This window comes from Clarias gariepinus, chromosome 9, assembly GCF_024256425.1.
Source record: "Clarias gariepinus isolate MV-2021 ecotype Netherlands chromosome 9, CGAR_prim_01v2, whole genome shotgun sequence".
Lineage (NCBI taxonomy): Eukaryota > Metazoa > Chordata > Actinopteri > Siluriformes > Clariidae > Clarias > Clarias gariepinus.
Window position 1 is genome coordinate 31,451,660 of NC_071108.1, and position 23,919 is coordinate 31,475,578.

General features: G+C 38.9%; 2 protein-coding genes across 5 annotated transcripts; both read right to left on the minus strand.

Annotated features, from left to right (window-relative positions):
- Nucleotides 1-1,254: 1,254 nt before the first annotated feature.
- kansl3 (KAT8 regulatory NSL complex subunit 3) lies at nt 1,255-19,739 on the minus strand. Of its 4 annotated transcripts, none has more exons than XM_053504275.1 (23): nt 19,534-19,739; nt 16,962-17,249; nt 16,683-16,853; nt 15,621-15,711; nt 15,121-15,306; nt 14,905-15,036; nt 14,667-14,783; nt 14,451-14,549; nt 14,271-14,342; nt 14,112-14,186; nt 13,852-14,009; nt 13,677-13,740; nt 13,384-13,572; nt 12,949-13,105; nt 12,575-12,652; nt 10,977-11,159; nt 10,735-10,819; nt 10,157-10,281; nt 9,797-9,885; nt 9,485-9,692; nt 8,449-8,518; nt 5,966-6,078; nt 1,255-1,648 (listed from the first exon to the last, which is right to left on the minus strand). In XM_053504275.1, the coding sequence occupies exons 2-22, from the start codon at nt 17,174-17,176 to the stop codon at nt 5,973-5,975; spliced, it is 2,670 nt and encodes an 889-aa protein (XP_053360250.1). In that variant the 5' UTR covers nt 17,177-17,249; nt 19,534-19,739; the 3' UTR covers nt 1,255-1,648; nt 5,966-5,972. The 4 variants fall into 4 exon arrangements, with proteins under 4 accessions (XP_053360250.1, XP_053360249.1, XP_053360251.1 ...); XM_053504274.1 differs by having other exon boundaries at nt 5,966-6,081; XM_053504276.1 differs by lacking the exon at nt 8,449-8,518.
- A 1,736-nt stretch (nt 19,740-21,475) lies between these two features.
- Nucleotides 21,476-22,649, minus strand: LOC128530166 (beta-microseminoprotein E1). The gene is made up of 4 exons (XM_053503916.1): nt 22,547-22,649; nt 22,335-22,428; nt 22,061-22,178; nt 21,476-21,666 (listed from the first exon to the last, which is right to left on the minus strand). The coding sequence occupies exons 1-4, from the start codon at nt 22,547-22,549 to the stop codon at nt 21,558-21,560; spliced, it is 324 nt and encodes a 107-aa protein (XP_053359891.1). The 5' UTR covers nt 22,550-22,649; the 3' UTR covers nt 21,476-21,557.
- Between the last annotated feature and the right edge of the window lie 1,270 nt (nt 22,650-23,919).

Genomic DNA, 23,919 nt, shown 5'->3' on the forward strand with positions numbered 1-23,919 from the left:
CTTACTAGTTAATTTTATTTTTTGAAGTATTTCTTTCATTCCTATTATTTCTTATGTATAAGCTTTTACTATTCTTTTCCTTTAAGGTCACTAGCAGTCGTATAAGCATTTCACTGCATATCGTACTGTGTATGACTGTGTATGTGACAAATAAATAAAATTTGAATTTGATTTGACTAAACCAACATGCATGAGGAATCACAAAAGAGTTTTCATTTTCTGCAATGGAAAAGTACTTAAACTAGTTCCTTTTATCTGAAGGGAACGCTGTTATGTAACTGATTACTTATTAACGACAGTCATTTTGTAATGTACTTAGTTACTTTAAAGACTAAAGTACTGTAAAAAAAAATAACACTGGTCTTCAGATAGTTGAAACCAACTGAATGGGAGATAGAGTCAAGATTAAGACCATTAAACCATCAAACTACCATTTGTGCACTGTGCCAGTTGTATTAGGCTGTTTTCATAGTGGTAGGAATTACATCTCGTCAAACGTTGCACATGTTTAAAAGATGCAGCAAACACCTTTATTTATTATTGATATTATTTTTGAAAACTCCTTCCTGATCAAGACTAGGACTATTAGTCAGACCAATACCAGTGGCAAAAAAATTATAAATAAATAATAAAAAGCATTAAGACCAGACTCCAGTCCTACAGCAATACTTTCATATCAGTATTATCTAGGAGAGATTATAGCATTTTAAATCATTTTAATATACTCTACGTGGCCAAAAGTATGTCACATATGGGTTTGTAATGTTTTTCTTTCCTTCACTGGATCCTGTTACCATAACAAGCTCCATAAAGACATCTTGTGCTATACAAGACCTGTACGGCACTAATCCGCTGATCATTAGTCTACATATTTATTCATTCATTCATTCTTTATATGGTGTTACATAGTTCATGTCGTTGACCACAGCGTCCTTATTTTATCATCAGCATTTATTTATAGATGCTTCATGATTTTATAATTTATTAATTTAAATGTTAGTTGTATTAGCTGACATCATAAAACTGTGAACTTCATAACAGTGTGGAAATTTTAATAAAAAGGAAGGACAATAGTGATGATATGATAAAAACCCTTTTGCCCTTTTTAGTGGTTTTATTTTTACATATAAATATAATTAAAATATATTTTAAAATTTAAGTGCATACAATAATGGCTTTGGGTTACATGAGGTTTTTAATCAGCACATGTCCTAAGTAAATAAAGAATCAAAGTAAGAAAGGCTCAAAGGAGGATTTCAACTTCAGACAGAAACCTGACTTTATTGTTCATCCACACAGTATCCACATGTGTACAGGATAATTCATTTTTTAAGCTAGCTCAGGGAATCACAATGTCAGCATCGAGCAGTACTTGTTGCTCGCTAACTGATCTTACACTCATTCAGGATCGAAATTTATGATAAAACACTGATCCATATCCCTGGTGTTGGTGGTAAGCAGCACAGCGTCCACAGCTGCTCCAAACTCCCTCACGGTGGTGAAGCGAGTCGATGAAAGCCGATCAGCCACGCGGTCAAGATATCAGCGTTTTCCCAGAGAGCCTCAGCACTCTGTTTACGAATCAAGCCGTTCTGAGCGTCAAGAGCACTTCACACAGAGTGAACCTTTCCCATGGACTTTCTGTTCACTGGAAGAGAAGTGCTGAACTGTTACTTGTGTCTCAGTGGTTGTTTCACAAAAGAAATCGATTTTAAAAATATTATAAAAATGTTTAAAATAAAGACAAATTACAGAGACCTTTAAAATATTTTTTGTAAGGTGTGCAATATTAGTAATAGTGATACATAATATACAATGGGGAAAATTTTTCTTTGATCCATTGCAGATTTTGTAAGTTTGTCCACTTACAAAAAAATGAAGGGTCCATAATTATAACCCTATTTTTATTTTAAAAGTTTAGGGACAGAATAACAATAAAAAATCCCAGAAAAAACACATTGTATAAACGTTATAAATTAATTATTCCAAATACTGTATATCAGCCAAAGAAATGTGTACACACTTGAGGAAAAAAAAATAATATAATGTATATTTAATTAAAATATTTTAAATAAATATAAATTTTTATAAAAAATTTTATTAAGTGTTAAAATACTGAAATATTTATGTAAACTTATTTTTTAATTAACTGTATATACATTTCTTTGGCTGATATATATGAATACTTAATTTATGACATTTCTACAATGTTTTTTTTTTTTTTTTTGGGGGGGGGGCGATTTTTTTTTGTTATTCTGTCACTATCCTAATAGTTATAGACCCTTCATTTCTTTGTAAGTGGACAAACTTATAAAATCTACAGGGGATCAAATAATCATTTTTTCACACATATTATATATATATATATATATATATATATATATATATATATATATATATATATATAAAATTCTACTTGTATATATTTATTGTAGGAATGTATTCTTAGTATCCAAGTAATCTCTACTACAGAATTTATTATCAATCATTTTATTATGTACAAAGTTTGTAATTGTTCATAAAAGTGTGTTGCCTGTTCCTGTTCCAATTATTTGTAATGTCTCAAAAACAACGATAAAAGAAAAAAAAAAAAAACAAGCCAACCTTCAAGGTCAATTTCTAAATCAGGAAATAAGAAGTGAGAACGACTACCATATAATTAAAGGCATCATGCAAACACGTCTGACTCCTCTATGAATCCTCTCGTCTCTTTGCACCTGATATGTCCGACACTAATTGGTTTAAAAGAAAATTCTGTCAAAAGCTTGAAATGAAATTAGTGTTTAAAATGAACCTTTGGGGGGAAAAAAGTCACTGGGCATGTGCCACTCGGTTTGAAATGGGCATGTGTGTAATTAAACTTGTCAGCATTTTAATTAGCTAATTAGCTCTCCATTCCTCTGTGTGGTCATAGAGACTGTTCCTACAGCAACCACTCGAACGAAACCAATCAATTCCGATGATGGAAAACGAAGGGGCCGTCATTGTGATCGAGTGTGGAGTGGAAATTTTTTAGAGGGGGATAAAAAAGCATCAGTATCAGTAACGGCAGGGCTGATAAGTTTGAACGGAATGATAAGTGACAGGCAAGAGTAAAAGGATTTCACACGGCTGTCAGCTGATAAAGAAATCTGTAACATGGAGCTTTTGTGGCACCTCCTCCTAAAGGACTCGATGTGTAGATGGTACAAGGAGCGTCCAAGTCAAACCTGGGCTTGTGAATGAAGTCATTGACATATTGACATTTACAGAGGACTTCGAAAACAGTACGGTGATGAGTCTCATAGCTGCAGTGAAACATTTGAACGGTGCAAACGTTTTATAGACCATCCGTGAATGGTGATCCCAGCTGAGGTGGCTCTGTACAGTCCTGATCTCGCTCCAAGACATTTGCAGATGTTTGGGCCATTAAAGGAGTTCCTGGGAGGCCAGCGTGTGGAACAGGGAGTCTGATCACGGCTCAGCATACTGAGAAACCTTCTACCATACTGGTATTCAAGTGCTAGTTTAACACTAGGATAAGTGCATTAGTGTAGTAGGGGATTATATAGAGAAATAAAGGGAGTTTTTACTCTCATAACTGTGTTCTGCACAATCAAAAGTCCCAGTTTGACTACATGCATTCACATGAACCGTAATATTCCACAAAAAAAATGTGACCTGATGCAGCCTGATTGAGTGGGGTAAACCTTTAATAATTCTTTTAAGTCTTTGTCCCATGTAACATTGGGTAATGTAATGAGTATCCAGGAAAATTAATTTAGCTTCCATTCGTTATGAGAACAGCTGTCTCCCATCATCCACTGGGTCTCTAGTTGAGGAAGGGACACTGTTTGGCTCACAATTCACACGCAGTAAAACATCTAGCCAATCACAGATGAGACTTAATTCTTTCAACCAATCATATGCAGAAGGCGGGATTTATCGGAAAAAAAGATGAGAAGCCTAACGTGAACTCAAAGCTGGAGAAGAAAAATTTTATATTTCCAGCAGATTAAATGCTTTACTGCGGCAGAACCACTTTATGCATGCGAAAATGCCAAACAAGATTTATTCTGATCAATTCCTTCCAGCATATACTGTAAACGCACATCTGATCGGATTACATCCACGTAAACAAGAGCGTCTAATTGGAATGGTTTCAGTAGGATTGAAAAAAATATCTGTGTAAACACAGCAACATGGACATATTATTCTAATTTATTCAAATTCCATTCCTTATTGTAAAACTGAAATGTGGAAAAGTTGACGTGAGGTGAAAATGTCTGGAGGGCACGGTATCTTGCAGGATATCAGCTAAAAGTGGCCCTTTTTATCAGGACTGATTTTTTTTATGGATAATAAGAGTTATTATACAGTTAGTTCTGATCCACCAATTTGATTCAGAGGCATTCCATGAGCTGCTATATTTTCCATAACCACACTGGTGCACACACCACCAGCTATAACATTATGACGACCTGTCTAATCGTGCGCAAGTCCTCCCTGTTGCCACTAAAACAAAAGTGTGTTCGGACACCTTTCCATCAGAACCAGCATTAACCTTTTTCAGAAACTTGATCTACACTAGCGCTTCTATTGGATCAGACTACACAGGCCAGCCTTCACTATCCATGTGCATCAGTGAGCCTTGGCCGCCCATGACCCTGTCGAAGGTTCACCGTTTTTCCATCCTTGGATCACTTTTGGTACGTCCTGACTACTGTAGACCAGGAACATCCCGCACGAGCTGCAGTTTTGGAGTTTCTCTGACCCAGTTGTCTAGACATCACAATTTGGCCCTTCTCACAATAGCTACATTTTCAATATCTCGTTACAATATAAGTGGGTGGGAAAAATTAGGCAGCAAGTAAACCTTTTTTTTTCTTCCTGAAGTTGATGTGTTGTAAACACAAAAAGAATTCATGACTTTGACAAGGGCCAAATTGTGATGGCTGGAGGACCGGGTCAGAGCAACTCCAAAACTGCAGTGGTGAGAACCGACCAAAACTGGTGCAAGGAATGAATCAAAATTGGCAACAGGGTCATGGGTGGCCAAGACTCACTGATGCACATGGGAAGCGAGGGCTGGTCCATGTACTCTGATCCAAGAGAAGAGCTGCTGTAGCGCTAATTGTTGAAAAAGTTAATGCTGGTCTCCATCAGAAGGTGTCAAAAAACACAGAGCATCAATGTTTCAGTGGCAAAGACGGGAACTACTATGCTTTGAATATTAAGGGGTTGACTCCGTGTGTCAGCATTCGCCATGTAAAACTTCAGTGTGAAACGGTTACTACAGTGGTGTAAATGGACATGGCAAAAAACCTATTGCATAATATTAACTTTTTGTCATTTAGACCAAGAAAATAAAGTGGAAAAAAAAAACTTTTTTTTTTTCCTAATTTTGTACTGGCTCAGGCTTAAACAAGCCAATTCGATTTTCCCTCCAAATGTGACCTTATTTTTATTTAATTTTTAGTGTAAATTCTACATTTTGTTTAAAAGTCTCTCTCTTTTAGGTCACGGACAGTCGTGTAAGCATCTCACCGCATGTCATACTGTGTATGGTTGTGTACGTGACAAACACAATTAGAACTTAAAGATATTGGTCAGCCCTGGTGGCCGTGGCTCAGAAGTAGCTAATTCACACAGACTGCATTTGGAAGATAAAATGAGTTAGAGGTATGAAAAAATAAGGGGTATTTGAAGCGGAGCATTAACTTCGGGGAAGCTCTGAGAGACCGGTGTTAAATTGTTAAAGAAGTAGTAAAATATAAAAAATGGGCCCTTTATAAAATCAAAACTCGTCCAATGAAGACGAAAAGGAAAGTAGAAGGGATCCCAATACTTTTAAAAACACATTTGACAGGAATGTAAGAAAAAAGAAAAAAAAAAATCAATGTGGACTACCTAGATTGCATGGTTTGAAGTGAATCATATTACGGTATACACCATAACTGCACTCTTGTTTGGGCTCGAGTCCTACCTGCTGCTCAGATGTGTTGTGTGGTGGCAGTATCGCTCCAGCATGGCCCAGGGCTGGAACTCGACCCGGCTGGCCTCGCAGTGTCACCGTGATGGTGGTGGGTGCTTTCAGACCTGCTTAACATACACACACAATAGGTTTCAGCGTAAAACATGGCTGCCTTTCCCACAAGGTTAAACCCTGGCCACTGATAGCGCTTTGAAGTGGACGACAAGACACCCAAACCTACACTGCTTTCAAATTAACATAGAAATCTATATCTCTGTCAAAGACAGAACTCCACACGATACAAACCTGAGGATATACTGGAGTTCTGAATGTAGAAGTGAACCAAGTTGCTTCAAGTCAAACCAAAGTTTCTCGTGAATGAAGGTGTAAAACTAATGGGGGGGAATCTTAGCCGTAGAAAACATTTCAACGGTGCAAATGTTTTAAAGAAGTCCATGAATGATGAATGACGAGGTGTCCCGGAGTCATTTCCCTGAACATTGAAGAAGTGCAAGCCTGATCCTTGAAAGCATGGATAACTCATCACCAACTTGCGCAAGAGACGCACATGTCTGTGGGAACTGTACCAACACTACTTGCATGTTACAGGAAATCGGCTGGGAGTTATTGCCACAATTTACCATACAGTCTCGAACTCACTCCAAGCCATTTCCACATTTTTGGGGCATTTTGAAAGAGTTTCCGAGAGGCCGGCATTTTAAACATGAAGCAGACGATCTTATTATGTCTCTGGCAAAACTTTGTACCTGGATAGCACCCAGGCACTAGTGAAAGATTTAGTGTAGCAGGGGATTATATAGGAAAATAAGGGGAGGTTTTACCCTCATAAGTGTGTTCTCTTAATCTGCATAATAAAGTTTTGACTTGAACACAGCTCATAACCGTCTCCAAGCTTATTAAACAAATAAAATGTGAAAAAGTCTGTGCTATTATCCCTGAAATATTTATTGTAATCGGGACACTAATTTAAAAACATCAAAATCAAAAAAAGTTTGAAGTAAAGAACCAAAGAGTTGTTGGCAATACTGGTATCTGATGTAGGTACACTTCCACACTTATTTCTTCCTGTGCATAAAAATGCTTTCATTCAAATAAACAGAGTATACAAAGTCAAGTCCGAAATTATTCATACCCCTGGCAAATTCTGACTTAAAAAGTGCTTTTATTCAACCAGCATGTTTTTTTTTTTTGACCAAAAATGACACAGGCGTCTCCCAAAGGTAATAAAGACCATGTAAAGGCATCATTGTGGAAAAAAATATTTATCTGCTTTTATTTACATTTGAACACAAAGTGGAATGTCCAAAACTATTCATACCCTTTTCAAACTGTCACAGTTTATGGGGAAATCCAAAGTTCTATACCATTACAAATCGTCCAAGCTGTTCGACAGCTTTCTAATTACCCTGATTTATTGGGAAAAGCTGTTTAATAAACTCAACAGGTGAAAAACAGTGAAGTCAGAAAAGGGCTAGAAGACCATATCTCGGTTCAGTGGCTTCTGTGCAAATTATTTAAAAAAAATGTTCTGCACTGTGAAACATCTCAGAGGACGTTGTCGGAAGCCAAAAGCGACATCTGTGCTGGCCAGGAGGACAGTAAGAGAGGTAAAAATAAAATAAAATAATAATAATAATAAAAATCAAAGGATTACCACTAGGGCCATCCTGATGAACCTGGGTCTGCTGGTGGCAACATCTCAAGGCAGACAGTCCAATGGACACTGCACGGATGCAGACCAAGGAGAACTCCACTTCTCCAGATAAGGAACACAAAAGCCCGATTGGCCTTTGCAAATGCTTATCTGGACAAGGAAGAAAACTTCTGGTCTTCTGTTTTATGGTCATATGAAACAAAAATGCAATTATTTAGCCACAATGATGTAGCCTTTAATTTGGCGTAAAAAATAAAAGGAGAAGCCTTCAACTCCTAGAACACCGTCCTCACTGTCAAACACGGTGGTGGGAACCTATTATCAACATGAAAGCGTTTGATTGCTGTAATAGCCAATAAAGGATTTTCTATTGATTATTGAGAAGGGTATAAATAATTTTGGACATGCCATTTTTGTTCAAATGTAAATAAAAGGGGATTAATATTTTTTTCCACAATGATGCCTCTTGTACATCATCTTATTATCTTCTGGGAGATGCTGGTCATTTCTAATCAAGAAAAAACTTGCTGGTTGAATATAAGTAAGTTTAAGTCAGAAGATGCCAGGAGTATGAATAATTACGGGCTTGACTTGTATATGGAGTATAAAATTATACAGCGAGCTCAAAATATCCCTTTTTTGTTTCCCATAGTAAACTCATCATTTTGTAGAGGAGTGTCAATAACTGTAGACAGCACTGAAAATAGGACACTGATATTCTTAGCTACATTGGGATACAATGTAGGCCACAAATGCATATTGATAAAATAATGGATTATTATACAATAACTTATTACAGTAATTTGGTAAATAAAGATACCTTGTATCACGGATGTGATGGAGAATGATGTAGCATTGGGTTGGATTATACACCTGATTGTCAGACCGTACTAGGGAAATTAATGGAAAGGCAAAAGACATGTACAATGAACAAAACTCAACCAGAATGAGCAAAAATTATATATTAAAAAAAAATGTAAAAACATAGGGGGAAAAAAAAACAATTAAAGTAGAAAGAAAAAATTAAGTAAGTTTTCTTGGGATTGATCATAAAACCATTTTATAAAGAAATGAGAATAAGTCATAAGGACGACATGTACAGTAGAGAATAAAATAAAGGTCACTCAGCGCCCTCTGGTGAATGCGTGTTGAGTTGCATTTGCAATCAAAACAAATATGATTTCCTTGTAATCTTCAAACTGAAAAAAAATAACACCCAAATCTGAAATGTAATTTTTCATAAATACTTACGGTAGTGTTTATCTGTGAGAAAAACAATACATACATAAGGGAAAGAAAAAAAAAACAGGGAAAAAATGACAAAGCCTGGCATCAGTGATGCTGGTTTGCTGTTATTGTTTAATGAATGCATTTGTGAGTGGATGTCAAACAGTACATGGGTCAAAGCAAACACAAAAAAGAATAAATGGACAAAACAAATAAGAAGATGAACATAATGAGAATGTGGAAACAGACAAAAACAGCCGGTGACATGAGAACTAGATCAACGTTAACTGTAATGTTTTTACAACCTCTATTTGGTAATTTGATTTGTGTCTAAACTGGAACTCGACCTAGTCTGTATGTTGCTTTTCTCTTACATAAGTAAACCCTGCTTATGGTACATATATACAAAAACAAATTTATACATCATCTTTTCTCTGGAACACAACACACTTTTATTCTCCTCTATCTATCAGTGAGCACTTCAGTTAAGTCATGTCAGTGCTTGATTGGTTCTGGTCTTGCCAATTTGCTAAGCTGAGTTACAGCCAGTAGTCACAGTAACATTTTCCTGAACCCTACTTAGCGCGGTCGCCTCTGTTTGGAAGAGCGCGGTGTCGGTAAGGACGTACCCGCGCTCTGATTGGCTACGTGGGCCAGTCCTGGCAGGCTATTGGCCAGCTTGGCCAGGCCTCCGTTGGTGAGGAGCTGATGGATGGCTGTGCTTTTGGTCACTCCGGAGCCGGTGGAGACGACGGGAACCGCGCGCACAAGGGTGCCACCTGCTGGACTGAGTGTGGTTAACACCTGCCCGTGAGCCTGAGCCTTCCCAACTGAAGCCTGAGGGAGAAAATGGTTTAGAAAATGCCAACACCTGTATATACAGGAAAATGCAATGCAATGCAATGCAAAGCTGTGTGGAGCAAAATCTTCTGGGCTTGTACCTGAGTGCTGGAGGGCAGAACCGAGGGCTTGGACGTGATCTCCTGCAGGCTGAAGCTCAGGCCCTGTAACAGGCTACTGGCGGAGTTGGCTTAAAAAAAAATAAAAAAAAAACATACACACAAAAAAGTCAGAAATGAACATTGCATCATTGCACAACAGCTTTATGCACTACGCCCAAGTGCTGAATCCTAAAGTCCTGAAGGTGAAGTCAAGCCTTTTTCTAGCTCCTCCTTCCCAACTGGACTCGAACCACAAACCCAGAGGGATTGAGATTGAGAGTTTAAGTTCATCTTTTAGAAGAAGTTCCTTCTCTAGCTTGCCCCTCTAGATTTTTTGGCTCTGCAGTCTCTCCATTTTACCTTGTGTAGAATTCTGGACCTGTGCTGGGCTGGAGGAGGAGCCGGATATCACGCCGCCCTGCAGGCTGTGGAAGGAAGCTCCTCCCGAGCTGAGACCACCAGAGACGTCCGTCAAAGTCCCAGACCTATGAGGACAAAAGGACCGAAAACAAGTCAGGACAATCATACTATAAATATATCTCCCTAAACGTGGTATCATATTGAGTTTGGACCTTACTAGGAAATATTACAAGCGACCGAATTAGTCATCATACCAGCCAATAGTGGGAGAAGTAGAGATTATTGACAAATTTTTAATTAATGTTTTTAAGCATTTATAAGCATTTAGCATAACTAAATAAATACTACTTAACAGGTCTTACAGGCAAGATTACAGAAAAATGCATTCCTTAACCATAATATAAAATATTTTTTTTCCCTTTAAACTAAACTCCTGAACTCTTCACACAAATCCAAACCTGCCAATGACTAATCCCACAATGACAACATAATGAGATTGACCTGAATGACAACACTCACAGTGAAACTATACAGATGCAGATGTGTGTAAAAGGTGTGTCACTAAAGTTTCCACAAACCTTGCGGTCAATAGTCCAGTAAGGTCTTTGGCACCTGATACAGTTTGGCCCATGGTGACTGTAAGGGGCTTTCCAGACATTCCTACTGTAAAAAAAAATACATATAGTATTTTACCTCATGTGCATTTATCTACCATATCTTTACATATATTTATTTATAAAAAATGTATTTATTAAAAGTTATTTATATTTATTTATTTATTTATTAAAAATGATCTGTTTCACACTTCCTGTGCGCTTACCTTCCTGGATGCCGGAAGGCACCGTGCCACTGGCTGCGTCGCCGTGGGAGACGATGGTGACTTTGATCTTGGCCCGTTTGGAGGCTTTTGTAGAGATCGTGGGACTTGGCGTCTGCCTCCTCTTCAGATGGAGCCGCTGTTCGTTCTGCTCCAAACTTTCCACCTGTTCGCCGGACACAGGCACTGTGGCACACAAAGGGTCAAAGGTTAAACACAGGTCTTAATATTTATGATTTATCAACGACGTGTTATGCAACACTCCCATTTCTTGCTCTCTCCCACCCCATGAGTCTCTGACTGCCGGGGCCAGATGAAGTACAACACTTGAATCAATTGAAAGCTGAAAGTGTGTTCAAGTTAAACCAGAACTTGTGATTGTGCAGATTAACAGAACACAGTTATGAGAGTAAAAACCCCCTTTCTTTCTCTGGATAATCCCCTGCTACACCAATGCACTTATCTCAGCATTTTACTAGTGCTTGAATGCGATCAATGTAGAAAGATTTCTCAATACACCGGAGGCCATGATCGGGCTGCCTGCTTCACATCTGAAACACTGGCCTCCCAGGAACACCTTTAATAACCCAAACAATGGCATAAAAATGGCTTGGAGCGAGGTCAGGACTGTACAGGGCATGTGGTAAACTCCAAGCTTCTGTATGATGATCCTGGTGAATGATTTTGCCTTTTGCAAGCTGGTGAGAAGTAATTTGTCAATTTTTCAATGATCGGGTGTTCTACTCGCAGAATGTTCAAACGTTCAAATGTTGTACTGCAGCTAAGAGTCCTAATGTACTGTGCGCAAAGTCCCGAATTGATTTGAACACTCTTAGTTTTTAATGTCTAGTCAGTTATACTGTGATAAAAAGAAGTCTAAAACACTGACACCCAATGGTACGATACTCCGTTTCGGGAGCATGTTCGTAAGTCCAAATTGTTCTTGAGTCCGACAAAGTGAGTCTTGTATATCTTTGACAAAAATACACAATGTAAAGCATAACAATTCACTTGACTAAATCTCGGTTCCCTTACCCCAACACTGCCATCATTTGGCCAAAAACCATAATCTCGGAGCTGTTTTCCACTGTATTGGACTATAAACTCCAACACAGGCCAATACAATATTTTCTGAAATTAGGATTACTCTCTATTAGGACTATCTATCATCATGCTCCTGGACTGATTCACTGCAACCGGTAAAACCGACTCTTTTCTTCCGCACCCCCACACGTACAATATAGCAAACTTTAGACATTTTATACATTCACTTACTTACTTATTCTATATAATTGCACATATTGGTATTTGGTACACTGCAATGTCTATGTTTGTACAACGTATGTGAGCTACTTCTGTGATTGAACCGGAAGTAGAATCATGGTCTGTTCATATCTTGAATGTTTCTAAGTCGGGGGCTACTTGTATTGTCAAAAATTTACGACCCTGATGTTTAACAATATGACCAACAAGTGCAAGTTTCTTCAAAAACAGAGGATTAGAATATCAAAAACGTTAAAAAAAGAAAAAAGAAAAAGATTTGAGAGTGATGAGTGATGCAGAGAGAGAGAGAGAGAGAGAGAGAAGGGAAACATACTCACCAAACAGACAGGAGGGGCTGCCAGGAGGAACGCTCTTCCTCACCAGCATGTTCTGTTTCATAAAGGCAGCGAACTGAGCTGCAGCGGACGGAAGACAAAGGTACACAGAATGAAGGGGGAAAAAAAGGAGAAAGAGAGGACAGGAAAGGAGGAAACACTCCCGCACACACGTCATGGGGAGGTGGAATGAGCTGAGGGAAGGTGACTAAATGCTTACAATGGATACTACTGACATCTAACACAACTACAATTCAACAACGAAAACATGCAGAGATTATGCACCGGGAGTCTGTGTGAACCAACTGTGTGTGTGTTTGCATGGTTAAATGCTATGCTTTTAGGGATGTGCACCCTCCACCCCCACACACACTCACCTTGAGCTTGTTTGTGTGTGAGCATGGTTCCAGATCGCTGCATGTGTGTTTTGAGGAGCTGGGTGGCGGTGATGAGACTTGACTTCTGAGCTGGAGATAAAGTCGCGGTCTTGGTTTTGGGACTGGCTGTGGGACTGCTACACACACTGGACATGTCCTACAGGGGGCGACAGCACCACAAAAATCCAACATCAGTACTTGTTTCCTACAGTGTGGTGCCAAAAGCCTAAATCCTGAAATCTGATATGTTTTCTGCAACAGCAGCTCTGACAATACGGTTGACTACTAACACAGATCACATGTGGTCATCCTAATACGCCGTCGTTTCTATAGTAACGATAAGACGGGCGCTCGATGTGATCCGTGACTGATAATACATAGACAGGCTGCACAAATTAGAAGAACAAACACCTGGTAGTTATTCATTTAACTAACCTCTGATCCCGACGGCGAGATCGGAACCCTGATGGCTGGTGAGGAAGGTCGCGACCTTTCTGTCTCGAAAGGCAACTCGCGACGCGGTTTCTTTTTCTTCTCCGCGTCAAGGTCCCGCGTTTCCCCCGAGGTGAGACTGGAACTTTCTGCTCGCATCAAAATGCCCGTCAGGAAGTCTACAATCTCATCCTAAAGGTGACAAAAGTAAAACCAGACAGATGGTCACCTTCTCAGGAAACTTGCCTTTTTTTTTTTTTAAAGATTCTGAATTAACGTTGCTTAAAAGTGTGAACCTGAATGCAGCGATCCACCATCGTCTGCGTCAGACCTTCTGTCTTCATCTTGGAGGAACCGATCCTGCAATATAGCCAGAGAAAAACATATGAGGAGGGGAAATCGTCTGCGGGGCGGAGCTCTGAGACAGGGTGATATTTTAATGTCGCCTAATGTCTCAACGCACAGACGCACCTGAGGTTGTCATCCGCCCCTCCTACCACCACCATGCTGTTGTCCGCTCGGATCTTCTCCCTCAACTCCTCCATGCTCTCGGCGCCACACTGCAGCGCGTTCTGACCCACCACAAATAGCACGGGGGTCTTCATGTCCAACAAGGGGTCATCCACGTCCTACACGGAATGAAGAACATTTAAAAACTTTAAACTGCCTTACAATGTACACACTCTTACTGCAGACAATAAATAATAGCAGGTTTGCCTTTCAGTATTTACCCCTCTGGGTCCGACGACTGTTTGCAGCGGGAAACCCAGACACACAACGGCAGTCACATGCTCCATAAGCGATACCTAGATAAAAAAAAACGCAAAGATTAAAATATTTCCTCAAACACAGCGAAGTGAGCGTTTCACAAGTAACAAAAACTGACTCACGTGGCAAGCGATCAGCGCGCCTACGTTCCACCCCACCAGGACAATGGGCTTGTGAGGGAAGTGACTGTGAACCTGAAAACCAAACAACCCAATCATTTACTATTGCAAACTGGGCACAGATTACACACCAGCTGAAGTGTTTCATCAATCAGAATTCCTTAAACCCTTCGCCTTGCTCACCTCGATGACTTTTCCCCTGACGGTGCCGATCAGGTGCTCCAGACACTGCGTGATGCCAATGTTCGCCCCACTGCCCACGTGAGTGTTTATCGGGACGACCTGAGAAATGGAAAGCATGTTGCTTGTTTAGTTTTGGTACAAATAATGGAAATGTGGGCTTGATTTTGTAAAACTGGAGAGAAAAAGGCAGAGGCAGAGAAAGCGAGAGAGACTTACTTTGCCTAAGCATGAGAGCTGTGATTGCCAGAATCTCATTCTGCGAGAGGTAGATAAGGAGGGCACCGTCGGCCCGGATGGGCAAAGCAGGATCAGAGGCGAACCAGGAAGTTTATTCTAAACACATTGAAAACGCACACACATCAAAAACAAACCACGAACCATCAATCAAACTAGCCTCCATACAAATCGCTTCATTATGACGTCAGACTAAAAAAAAAAAAATTTCTTTACATACCGGTTTGTTTTGAGACAGCACACCCACGGCCGGATCCCAGGGCCGCTTCAGGAGCAGGGAGAGCGCCTCAGCTCCCGCCCCACCCAATTTAGTAGAAGTCGCTGGCAACATGCGCTCGATCAGGGAGGGAACCTGACGGGTCACGGGAAGGCACGATGAGTCAACGTCTTTGCTGTGGATTCCGGGACACTTTAGAGAAGGGTTAAGCGTTCTCACCTTGCTTTTGAGCGTCTGCAGAACGTCCAGGTAGGCAGCCAGCATGGCCAGGCTCAGAGACTCTACCAGGGTGCTGTGGAGCCACTGAGTGAGTTTAGGATCCCAGTTCACGCTGGCCAGCGCGTGACGAACCTTACGTGCGCATTTATCCACCGCGATCCTGCGCAGGACGGGCTCATTACACACCTGACGGAGGATTGAAGACACATGAACAGGTTTAAATTCTCATAAAGAAGAAAAGATCCAGATAACCAGAGCAGATCTATAGCATGCCTGATAAAATAATTAGCAGAAAAAAAACGATGTAGATCCGATCAACCATAATGACTTATACACAATTTGATAATTAGACTGTAATGTACACTTTTGAAGCGCACTACCCATGACAAACATTTTTATTTCTGGTGGAAGCTGACTAAATTAATTATGTAATGCTGAAATTAAGGATTAGGCTAAATAAAAAAAAATAATAATAAATAAATAAAGTGTAGGTCTCTCACGCTTTCATTAGCCAGCCTGGCCAGTCTCTCCGCCTGCAGCGCCTTCAGGACTTTATTAAATAGCTTGTTTTGAGCCATCGTCCACCCGGTTCTAAAAGAAAAAACAAACATTTTGTTATATGCTGACATGATGCAAAAAATATTACTAGAAATACACCGATTGCAATTTTCTTGGCTGATACAGTTTTCTGTCACAATTTTTCTTTCCAAACATGCAAAAATATTGTTTTAAATCAATCCTATGTATAATATCAAAATGTATAAAATGTAATCAATCCTCAAACTTGAACTATTAAATTAAAATTCTTTAAAATACTTGTCAGCTCGGAGGGGAATCGTGAAAGACCAGCCAACATGACATCATGATACCCAGGTACTCATACGATTTGTATTGCAATTCTGTTAGTATCACAATTTTATAAATATACCGATTCAATATTTTTTCCCCAGATTTAGTTGAAATACTAAGAAAATGCATACTAATGTGTAAATAGTTTAGAGTATAGGATTAACAGAGGAACTGTAACATATTTGTCACTGTGGGGCAATACATGAATTGCATAACGATTATGTAACTGAATAAATTATCACACATCTTGACTCCAACTAAAAATTAAAATCCATCATGCGCCGCCTCTGAGACGTGCGCTCTCTCAAACTGTTGTGCACGCAACGTCAAAAGGGTGGGAATAAATCTCAGATGCAGATGATTGGCTAGTGTCGATATGATTGATGTCACTATGATTGATGTGAGACTGTGCTCATCATGAGAGGGTACAGATGACTGCAGCAGGATACACACTCGTGATCTCTGGACAATAGAGCGAAGGCATTCTGGTTGCGCCACGTTTCACAACATTAAACTGAATGAACTGTAACTAGGCAAGGAAAAATATTACACAAAACATGCATTACTAATAACAAATTGAGTCTGTGGGAAATTGGCATGGCACTTGTAATACCTCAGGATGGTCACTGCTGATTAATTTTACTTTTATAAAAACCAAACCTGGACGGGGTCTCATTCCTACACACACTGGATCATGAGAGAAAAATTCATACTTGTTAATATGATCTTCCCAGTCATCTGGAGGCAGCGGGCCGTCAGCAACAGTCCGAGCAAACAGAACATGGCGCTCACACTCGTTCATCACGCTCCGAGCTTTCTGGTTGTCGTACAGAGGCATGGGAGTGGGAGTGACCGTCTCAACATCAATGGACATCTCAGACTCCCTAGAAAAAGCATTAAAAAAAATTACTTATCGTATACTCTAATGGATGACTGGTCGACATGATTATCTAGAAATAGTTTTAAAGCAAATAAACTATCTAACCACTTACACAGAGGAGTCCTGCTGTCGACGCGGGGTGACGAATAGCATGCGGGTGGGCCGGGCACTGCTGGCGTCAGGGTGGGCGTTCCAGGGCTTGGCATAGCTGTGGTCCAGGAACACCAGGTCCAGTTCTCTCTCATGCACCGACAGCTGGAAGAGCAGAGACGTGCCCATGCGGCGGGCCGACGTCTGGAAGTCCCGCTCTCCGCTGCCACGGTACATGGTTCTTTTAAGAACAAACGGGGGCACTTAAGGTCCCAGGATAACGAAGCACTTTAACATGAGATCGACAGAGCTGCAGAGGAAAAATGAAAAGTATCACCAAATCACAAACCAATTAATCTGTTAAATTAAAAGCATATTTGTCATCAACCCCATATTATTCTTTTTTTTTTTAACTCATTGTATTCTGAGATGAATAAACAGTTGTTTTGAGTCTGAGGTTTGAAACCAAAGATGGTTTCCTTGCATAAGAATCTATTTTCTAATATTTTAAGTGTATTTACAAAGTTTTCCTTCTTATGTATTTTCATGTGATATGATATCAACTGATGACTTCTTTTTCCAGTATCAGTGCATCAGCCTGCATCATGTTAAATTTATGGCATTTTTCAGACACTCTTTGATGCAAGTGCTTTAAAGTCTGCATCAGTGTATCCTCAAAATTGTTTCAACGTGTTATGCTAAGGGCATTTTCACACTGAGCACGATAAATCTGTACCGTACCTGTAAACGTTTACAATATTTTTTGGTCTTTATTCTCTTGGTACCCTTGAATTTTTTTACACTCTCTGGTTTACAGCATGTGCCAGTACGCACCTACTTGTTTTGTGAGCAACCATCAAGCACAAAAGAAGAAATGAATGAGAAAGTTAACCTCCACGCTGTGCCCAATATTACTGATATTACGGGGGAAAAAAATGTCAAGAGCTCTCACCTTCCTACTTTATCAGCTACTAGAATGTACCTGACGCCCGTATGTTACCATTACCCGCGAATGGATTGTGTGGTCAACTTGCTCTTCATGCTGCTCTAATGTTTCATCAGCCCATAAACCTGCCTGTCGTAAGCGCTGCCTACTGTTACATTCAGTGAGGAATGAACACCTGTGACACACACAGTGTGACATAAAAGCTGATGATGACGCTGCCTATTGTTATATACACAGAGGAAAGCCCACAGACAAGCACAACCAGAATTTGTTTTATATAGACGTCTTTATGCATCACATATAAATTACTGCACAATAAAATTAGTTATTATTTAAAATCCCTGGCTTATTTTGTTAGAAGGCTGGGATCAGAGCGCAGGGTCAGTCGGTATACAGTGAGTGGTACTGAATAGTTACATTAGGAACTGAAATTCTGCAAGAAATTTGTTGCGCATATGTCCAGGAGCCATTTAACCTCGTTTGAGTCAGTGGAAAGCCAAGTGATGAAGTGAGAATGTTAGCAAGGACAGCAAAAAGAAGAAAATGGAAGCCACTTTCAATTTGGTTTTTGAATCATAAAAGAATTGAACGAGGTTTAATGTCTATTTGTTTCATATTTTACTTCAATTAGAAGTTTTTTCTAAATGTTTTAAAGTTTTTATATGCAAAAATACGATTAAAGTGTTGGAAATTGACAATATTTTGGGGTGGCTGGAACGAATTATCTGCATGTACATTATTTCCTATGGAAAAATGCGTTTCACAATACAAAATTCCGCTTTAAGAACTTGCCTCTGGAACAGATTAAATTCGTGTGCCAAGGTATCGCTGGACAGTGACTTAATGGATTAAATGAGGTGTTTATTCGTCATAATCCTTCCGCTAAAAATCTTATGTCTTCATAAATCCCAGTTTATTTTGTCATGAGGCTACAATTAAAGCACAGGGTCCATCATAAAACATAAAGGACCTCGCTCAAGGGCCCAACATGGGAAAATTTGTTGGAGCTGGGGCTTGAACCGCAGACCTTCAGATCAGTCATTTGTTCGAGTCTGTGGTGTTGACATCTGAGGGTTTGCGTATCCTGGGTGACAGTCGAGAAAAAATGGTGCACGGAAAGTGTGCTTTGTGCATAAACCAGATGTCAAGAGATCCTCTACTAAACCTGATCTACTTTAAGATTGAGGCTTAAACAGCTGAGGCACAGGATCCCATAACCATCTCTGCAGATCAACTGCTTCAACAGATCCTGACAGCTTGGCTGATCCTAGGTTTAAATGTAGGGATAAGGTAGGACGTTAGAATAAGGCGATGTGCCGAATGAACTACACTGATTGTAACCTCTCTGTTATTATATATACAGTTTATATTCCTGCTTTTGCACGGTTTAACCGCCTTTCCTGTAACGTCGAGTCGAAAATATCGCGATATTTCCCGATATCGCTGATCAAGCGCACCTCCTCGTCCATTAACCGACACGTACACAACCACGCTTAAAATACAACATGTTTTTTTTCTAACACTGCACATTTGATAACAAAACTCTAAATTCAATAATTTCACCTGAAAACGCTTAATAATGCGGTCTCTGCGCAGGCGAGCTAGCAAACAAGCTAGCATGTTGCTACAGGGAAATTAGCATACATACCGAAGCCGGCGTTGCTACGACGCGAGCCTTGACGCCATTGTTGGTTTTTCTTTCCTCACGTCATTAAGATGAGAAAATAATTATATATAACACAGTTATAAACTAGGTGAAACAACTTTTAATAGGAAATGTGGTGATGTTTTAACCTCGCGGTATGATCATGGCCGCCTCGCTTTTGTTTTGTCACCGCGCCTCACAGGGAGAAACCTAAAGCCCGGACCGGATCACTGAGGAGAACTGCGTAGTTAGATATAAAACCCGGACTGCATCACTGAGGAGAACAGTGTAGTGAGATATAAAACCCGGACCGGATCATTGAAGCGAACAGCGTAACAATACATAAAACACGGAATGGATTTCCAAAACACTGAGGAAGCAGATTAGCATCACACAAAGCCACATATTTGTTGTTCAAGAATTTATATATATATATATATATATATATATATATATATATATATATATATATATATAGCCTTTTATTACTTTTTTAACCTTTCCTGTGTTTGTATTATATGATTACAGCTTTATATACCTTAATGCTGTTGTATTCTCAAATCTAATTACTCAGAAAGTGCATTACCTTTCTTCAAACTGCCGTTCAAGTCAAAACCGGGACTTGTGTTTGGTCATAAAAGCGATTAACATTTACAGAAGACTTCACATGAATGACATCCATGAATGAGCGATCCCGAATTAAGGCGACACAAAAGCCAATGCATGAACATTCATAGAGCGTACCGCCTGATTCTCTCGAAATTTGACAGATAAATTGTGGCCAAATTCCAGAAGAGACACGTCTGTGTGTTGGAATTGTACACACAATCATTCGCTAACACCACTTGCATGTCACCGGAACTTGGCTGGGAGTTATTGCCACATCCCGTACAGTCATGGCCTCGATCCAAGCCATTTCCACTTGTTTGGCCCAGTAAACGAGCTCCTGGGAGGTGAAGCAAGCAGTCTGATCATGATTCCAATGTATCAAGAAAACTTTCTGGGATAGGTGCATTAGTGTTGCACGAGATTATATAGAGAAAGAACGGTTATGTTACATTTAAACAACAAGTGGACTAGGATGATGACTATTATTAATGATGATTTAAAAAAAAAAAATTCGAAAAAGAGAAAGCTGAAGGCAGTGCACGTCTCCTTGCCTAATATGTTCTGTGATACAGTACATGCACACTGCTACAGTACATAGAAATTTTGTCAGGATGTTGGGGTAAAGCCACCCAAAAATATCTCATCCATATGAATGGTCTGAATCTACAGCTACCCAAGAACTCTTATCAGTAAATTAGAAAGAATGTGTGTGTGAGCCAGTACTTTTCATTTGTTTTTACTCTCCTAACTTTGTTGTGTTATCCTGCACAATCAAAAGTTCATCATTAAGATAAAGTGAAGGAAAATATTTTAATAGACGCACTAATTAATAATAATAATAATAATAATAATAATAATAATAATAATAATAATAATTATTATTATTATTATTATTATTATTAATAATAATAATAATAATAATAATAATAATAATAATAATAATAATAACAATAATAATAATAACTATTATTATTATTATTATTATTATTATTATTATGACATCATTCTTTAATAAACAAAAAATGTAATTATTGGCAAATTGCTGTGGTTTTAAAGGAAAATATTTCATAATCTCCTGCTGTTTTGTTGCGTACATAATGTTTAAATTGGTACTGAACATTGAATTCATTAAAGCTTATATATTTACTGCACCACTGTGCAATCTTGAAATCAGTTTTTAAATTTAAAAGTTCATATTTGATTTGTGAAATTGTGTTCTTGATATAAATGCCACTGATGCATGGAAAAAACTTATCAGTGTAATGCGCTGGTTTAGTGGGTGTGATATTATGAGTGCTTTTTTTGTAGCATATTCGTAACAAATGCAGCAAACACATTCTGGTGTAATAGGTATTTAATGATCCAGATAAAGTATACATCGTTATCTGCAGTGACCTCGTTGGACTCAGACTCTGGCATTAGCACGGTTGTGACGGATCATCCCTTTTCACGACTTTGGCCTGGCACGCCTCGTAGTCGTACTCCACAGTGCAGAGCTGAGGACTGGGGTTGTTCGGTGGTACAATTCTGAAAGCGCACATGTCAGTTAGTACCAAATGTAGTGTTGAACTCTCTTAAACAAGTAATGTTAAGAGTTTATAAATCATATTTCAATAGTTAAAATTTTTTGTAGGGTTAGTCATTTTATTTCATGATATAAAATGTATTTAATAAATTAAAGTAAGAATGTACAGTATTTAGTTGTTACAGAACATAAAGACAGTTATATGACTAATTTGATATACGAGTTTTATTTCTCTTCCAACAGTTTTGGAATGAAATAAAAAACCTGTACTTTTTGTAATGGTGAAAGTCTTATTCAATGTCATGAATATTTACTCGATGGTGTTTTGTACTTATTATTCTCTCTCCATCTGTTAAGTTAGATTAGAAAGAGAAAGTGAGGAAATGGTGAGCTTACGTGTCACAACAAGTCATGCCAGTAGAAGAGCAGTGACATTTGTAGCACTCAGAGTTTGTCCAAGTAGTATCCACATCATGGGGTTTTCCATCTGTTTTATCGATGCAGTTTGTTTCACCTGGAAAGAACTTATTTGTGATCCATCGTATCAAGTCCGGTTAGCAAATTTATTAGCAAAATACTTGCTAAATTGTATAAAAATAATAGCAATATATTTGTATTCATATTCATAATGTGATCATTTAAAAGAATGATGCACGTTTTTTTTTTTTACCTTCTTTCAAAAATTCCACTGTTTCACAGTCTGGAAACTCTCCACTGATCAGAAGAGGAGCCAGACACACGACCACACCGAGGAGCAAACTCTTCTGCAAAGATGAAGATGCAGTTTCACATGCTTAGAAATGTCTTTATCTTGACAGTAATGTTCAAATTTCTCATAAGAACGGGATTAAATATAGTTTAAAATCAACTCCTGCACCTTACCATGTTTGTTCGGTAGTTCTCTCAAACCAGGAGTCGCGAACTGAGTTTAAATGGTTTAGTCACATCCTTTTATACTCAGCAGAAATGGACAAATAAAGGACTTGATAACTTGAGCAATCGGCTCTGCTTGTCATTGCCTTATACAGGTCGTTTCATCTGACATGAAGAGATATGAGAAAAAAAACATGGGTGGTTCACGAACAACAAGCGTGGGATTATTTCCGTGGGTCTGATAATGTAATACGAACAAACATTAGTGTAGTTTTATTTCCTTTTTAAATATTAATGGCACTTTCATATCGCTGATAATCTGGGCTGTGGCTTGACTTGTAATCAGTTTTAGGTTGAATTTTAAATGACTTATATTGTGGGAAACTGGATTTCTGTTACTCTTTGCAAATAAAAGTTCAATGAGAAGTCGGTAACTTTTGGCTCTAAGCTTTTAGCTCTAAAATCAAATCAAATCTGCATTACCTTTTATAATGATAATAAAGTAATGCAGTGAAATATAATTCCAATCAAATGTTGAAAATGTCTTATATACTCAGCAAAAAAAAAAAACGTCCCTTTTTCAGGACTGTGTATTTCAACAATAATGTTGTAAAAATCCAAATAACTTTACAGATCTTTATTGTAAAGGGTTTAAACAATGTTTTCCATACATGTTCAATTAACCATAATCAATTAATTAACATGCACCTGTGGAATGGTCGTTAAAACTTTAACAGCTTACAGAAAGTAGGCATTTAAGGTCACAGTTCTAAAAACGCAGGACACTAAAGAGACTTGTCTACCGACTGTGAAAAACACCCAAAGAAAGATGCCCAGGGTCCCTGCTCATCTGCATGAACGTGCATTAGGCATGCTGCAGGGAGGCATGAGAACCGCTGATTTGGCTAGGGCGATAAATCGCCATGTCTGCACTGTGAGACGCCTAAGACGGCGCTACAGGGAGACAGGAAGGACAGCTGATCATCCTCGCAGTGGAAGACCACGTGTTTTTGCTGAGTATATATTGGACATTATGGAATCTTTTTAATTAAGAATATACCCCCATTTATTCTGTCTTGGAAGATATACATAAATACACAGGGCAGTGCTGATAGTCATCTTATCGAACATCTGGATTTTCATGAATCATTTAATATGCACTGAACTTGTAAACAAAATCAAAAGCTTGATTCTTACACATTATGGAGTGTATCTAATAATTAGGCAGTGGCAGGTCAGGTGGTTGGACCTTGGGGTACTGATAGAAGAGACTGGGTCGTTGGGCAAAACCCTTAACCCTACACTCCATACCATTAACCCAGCCACTGTATGCGGTGCCGATCCCAAGCCTGGTTAGAAAATGGAAGTGTTGCGACAGGGAG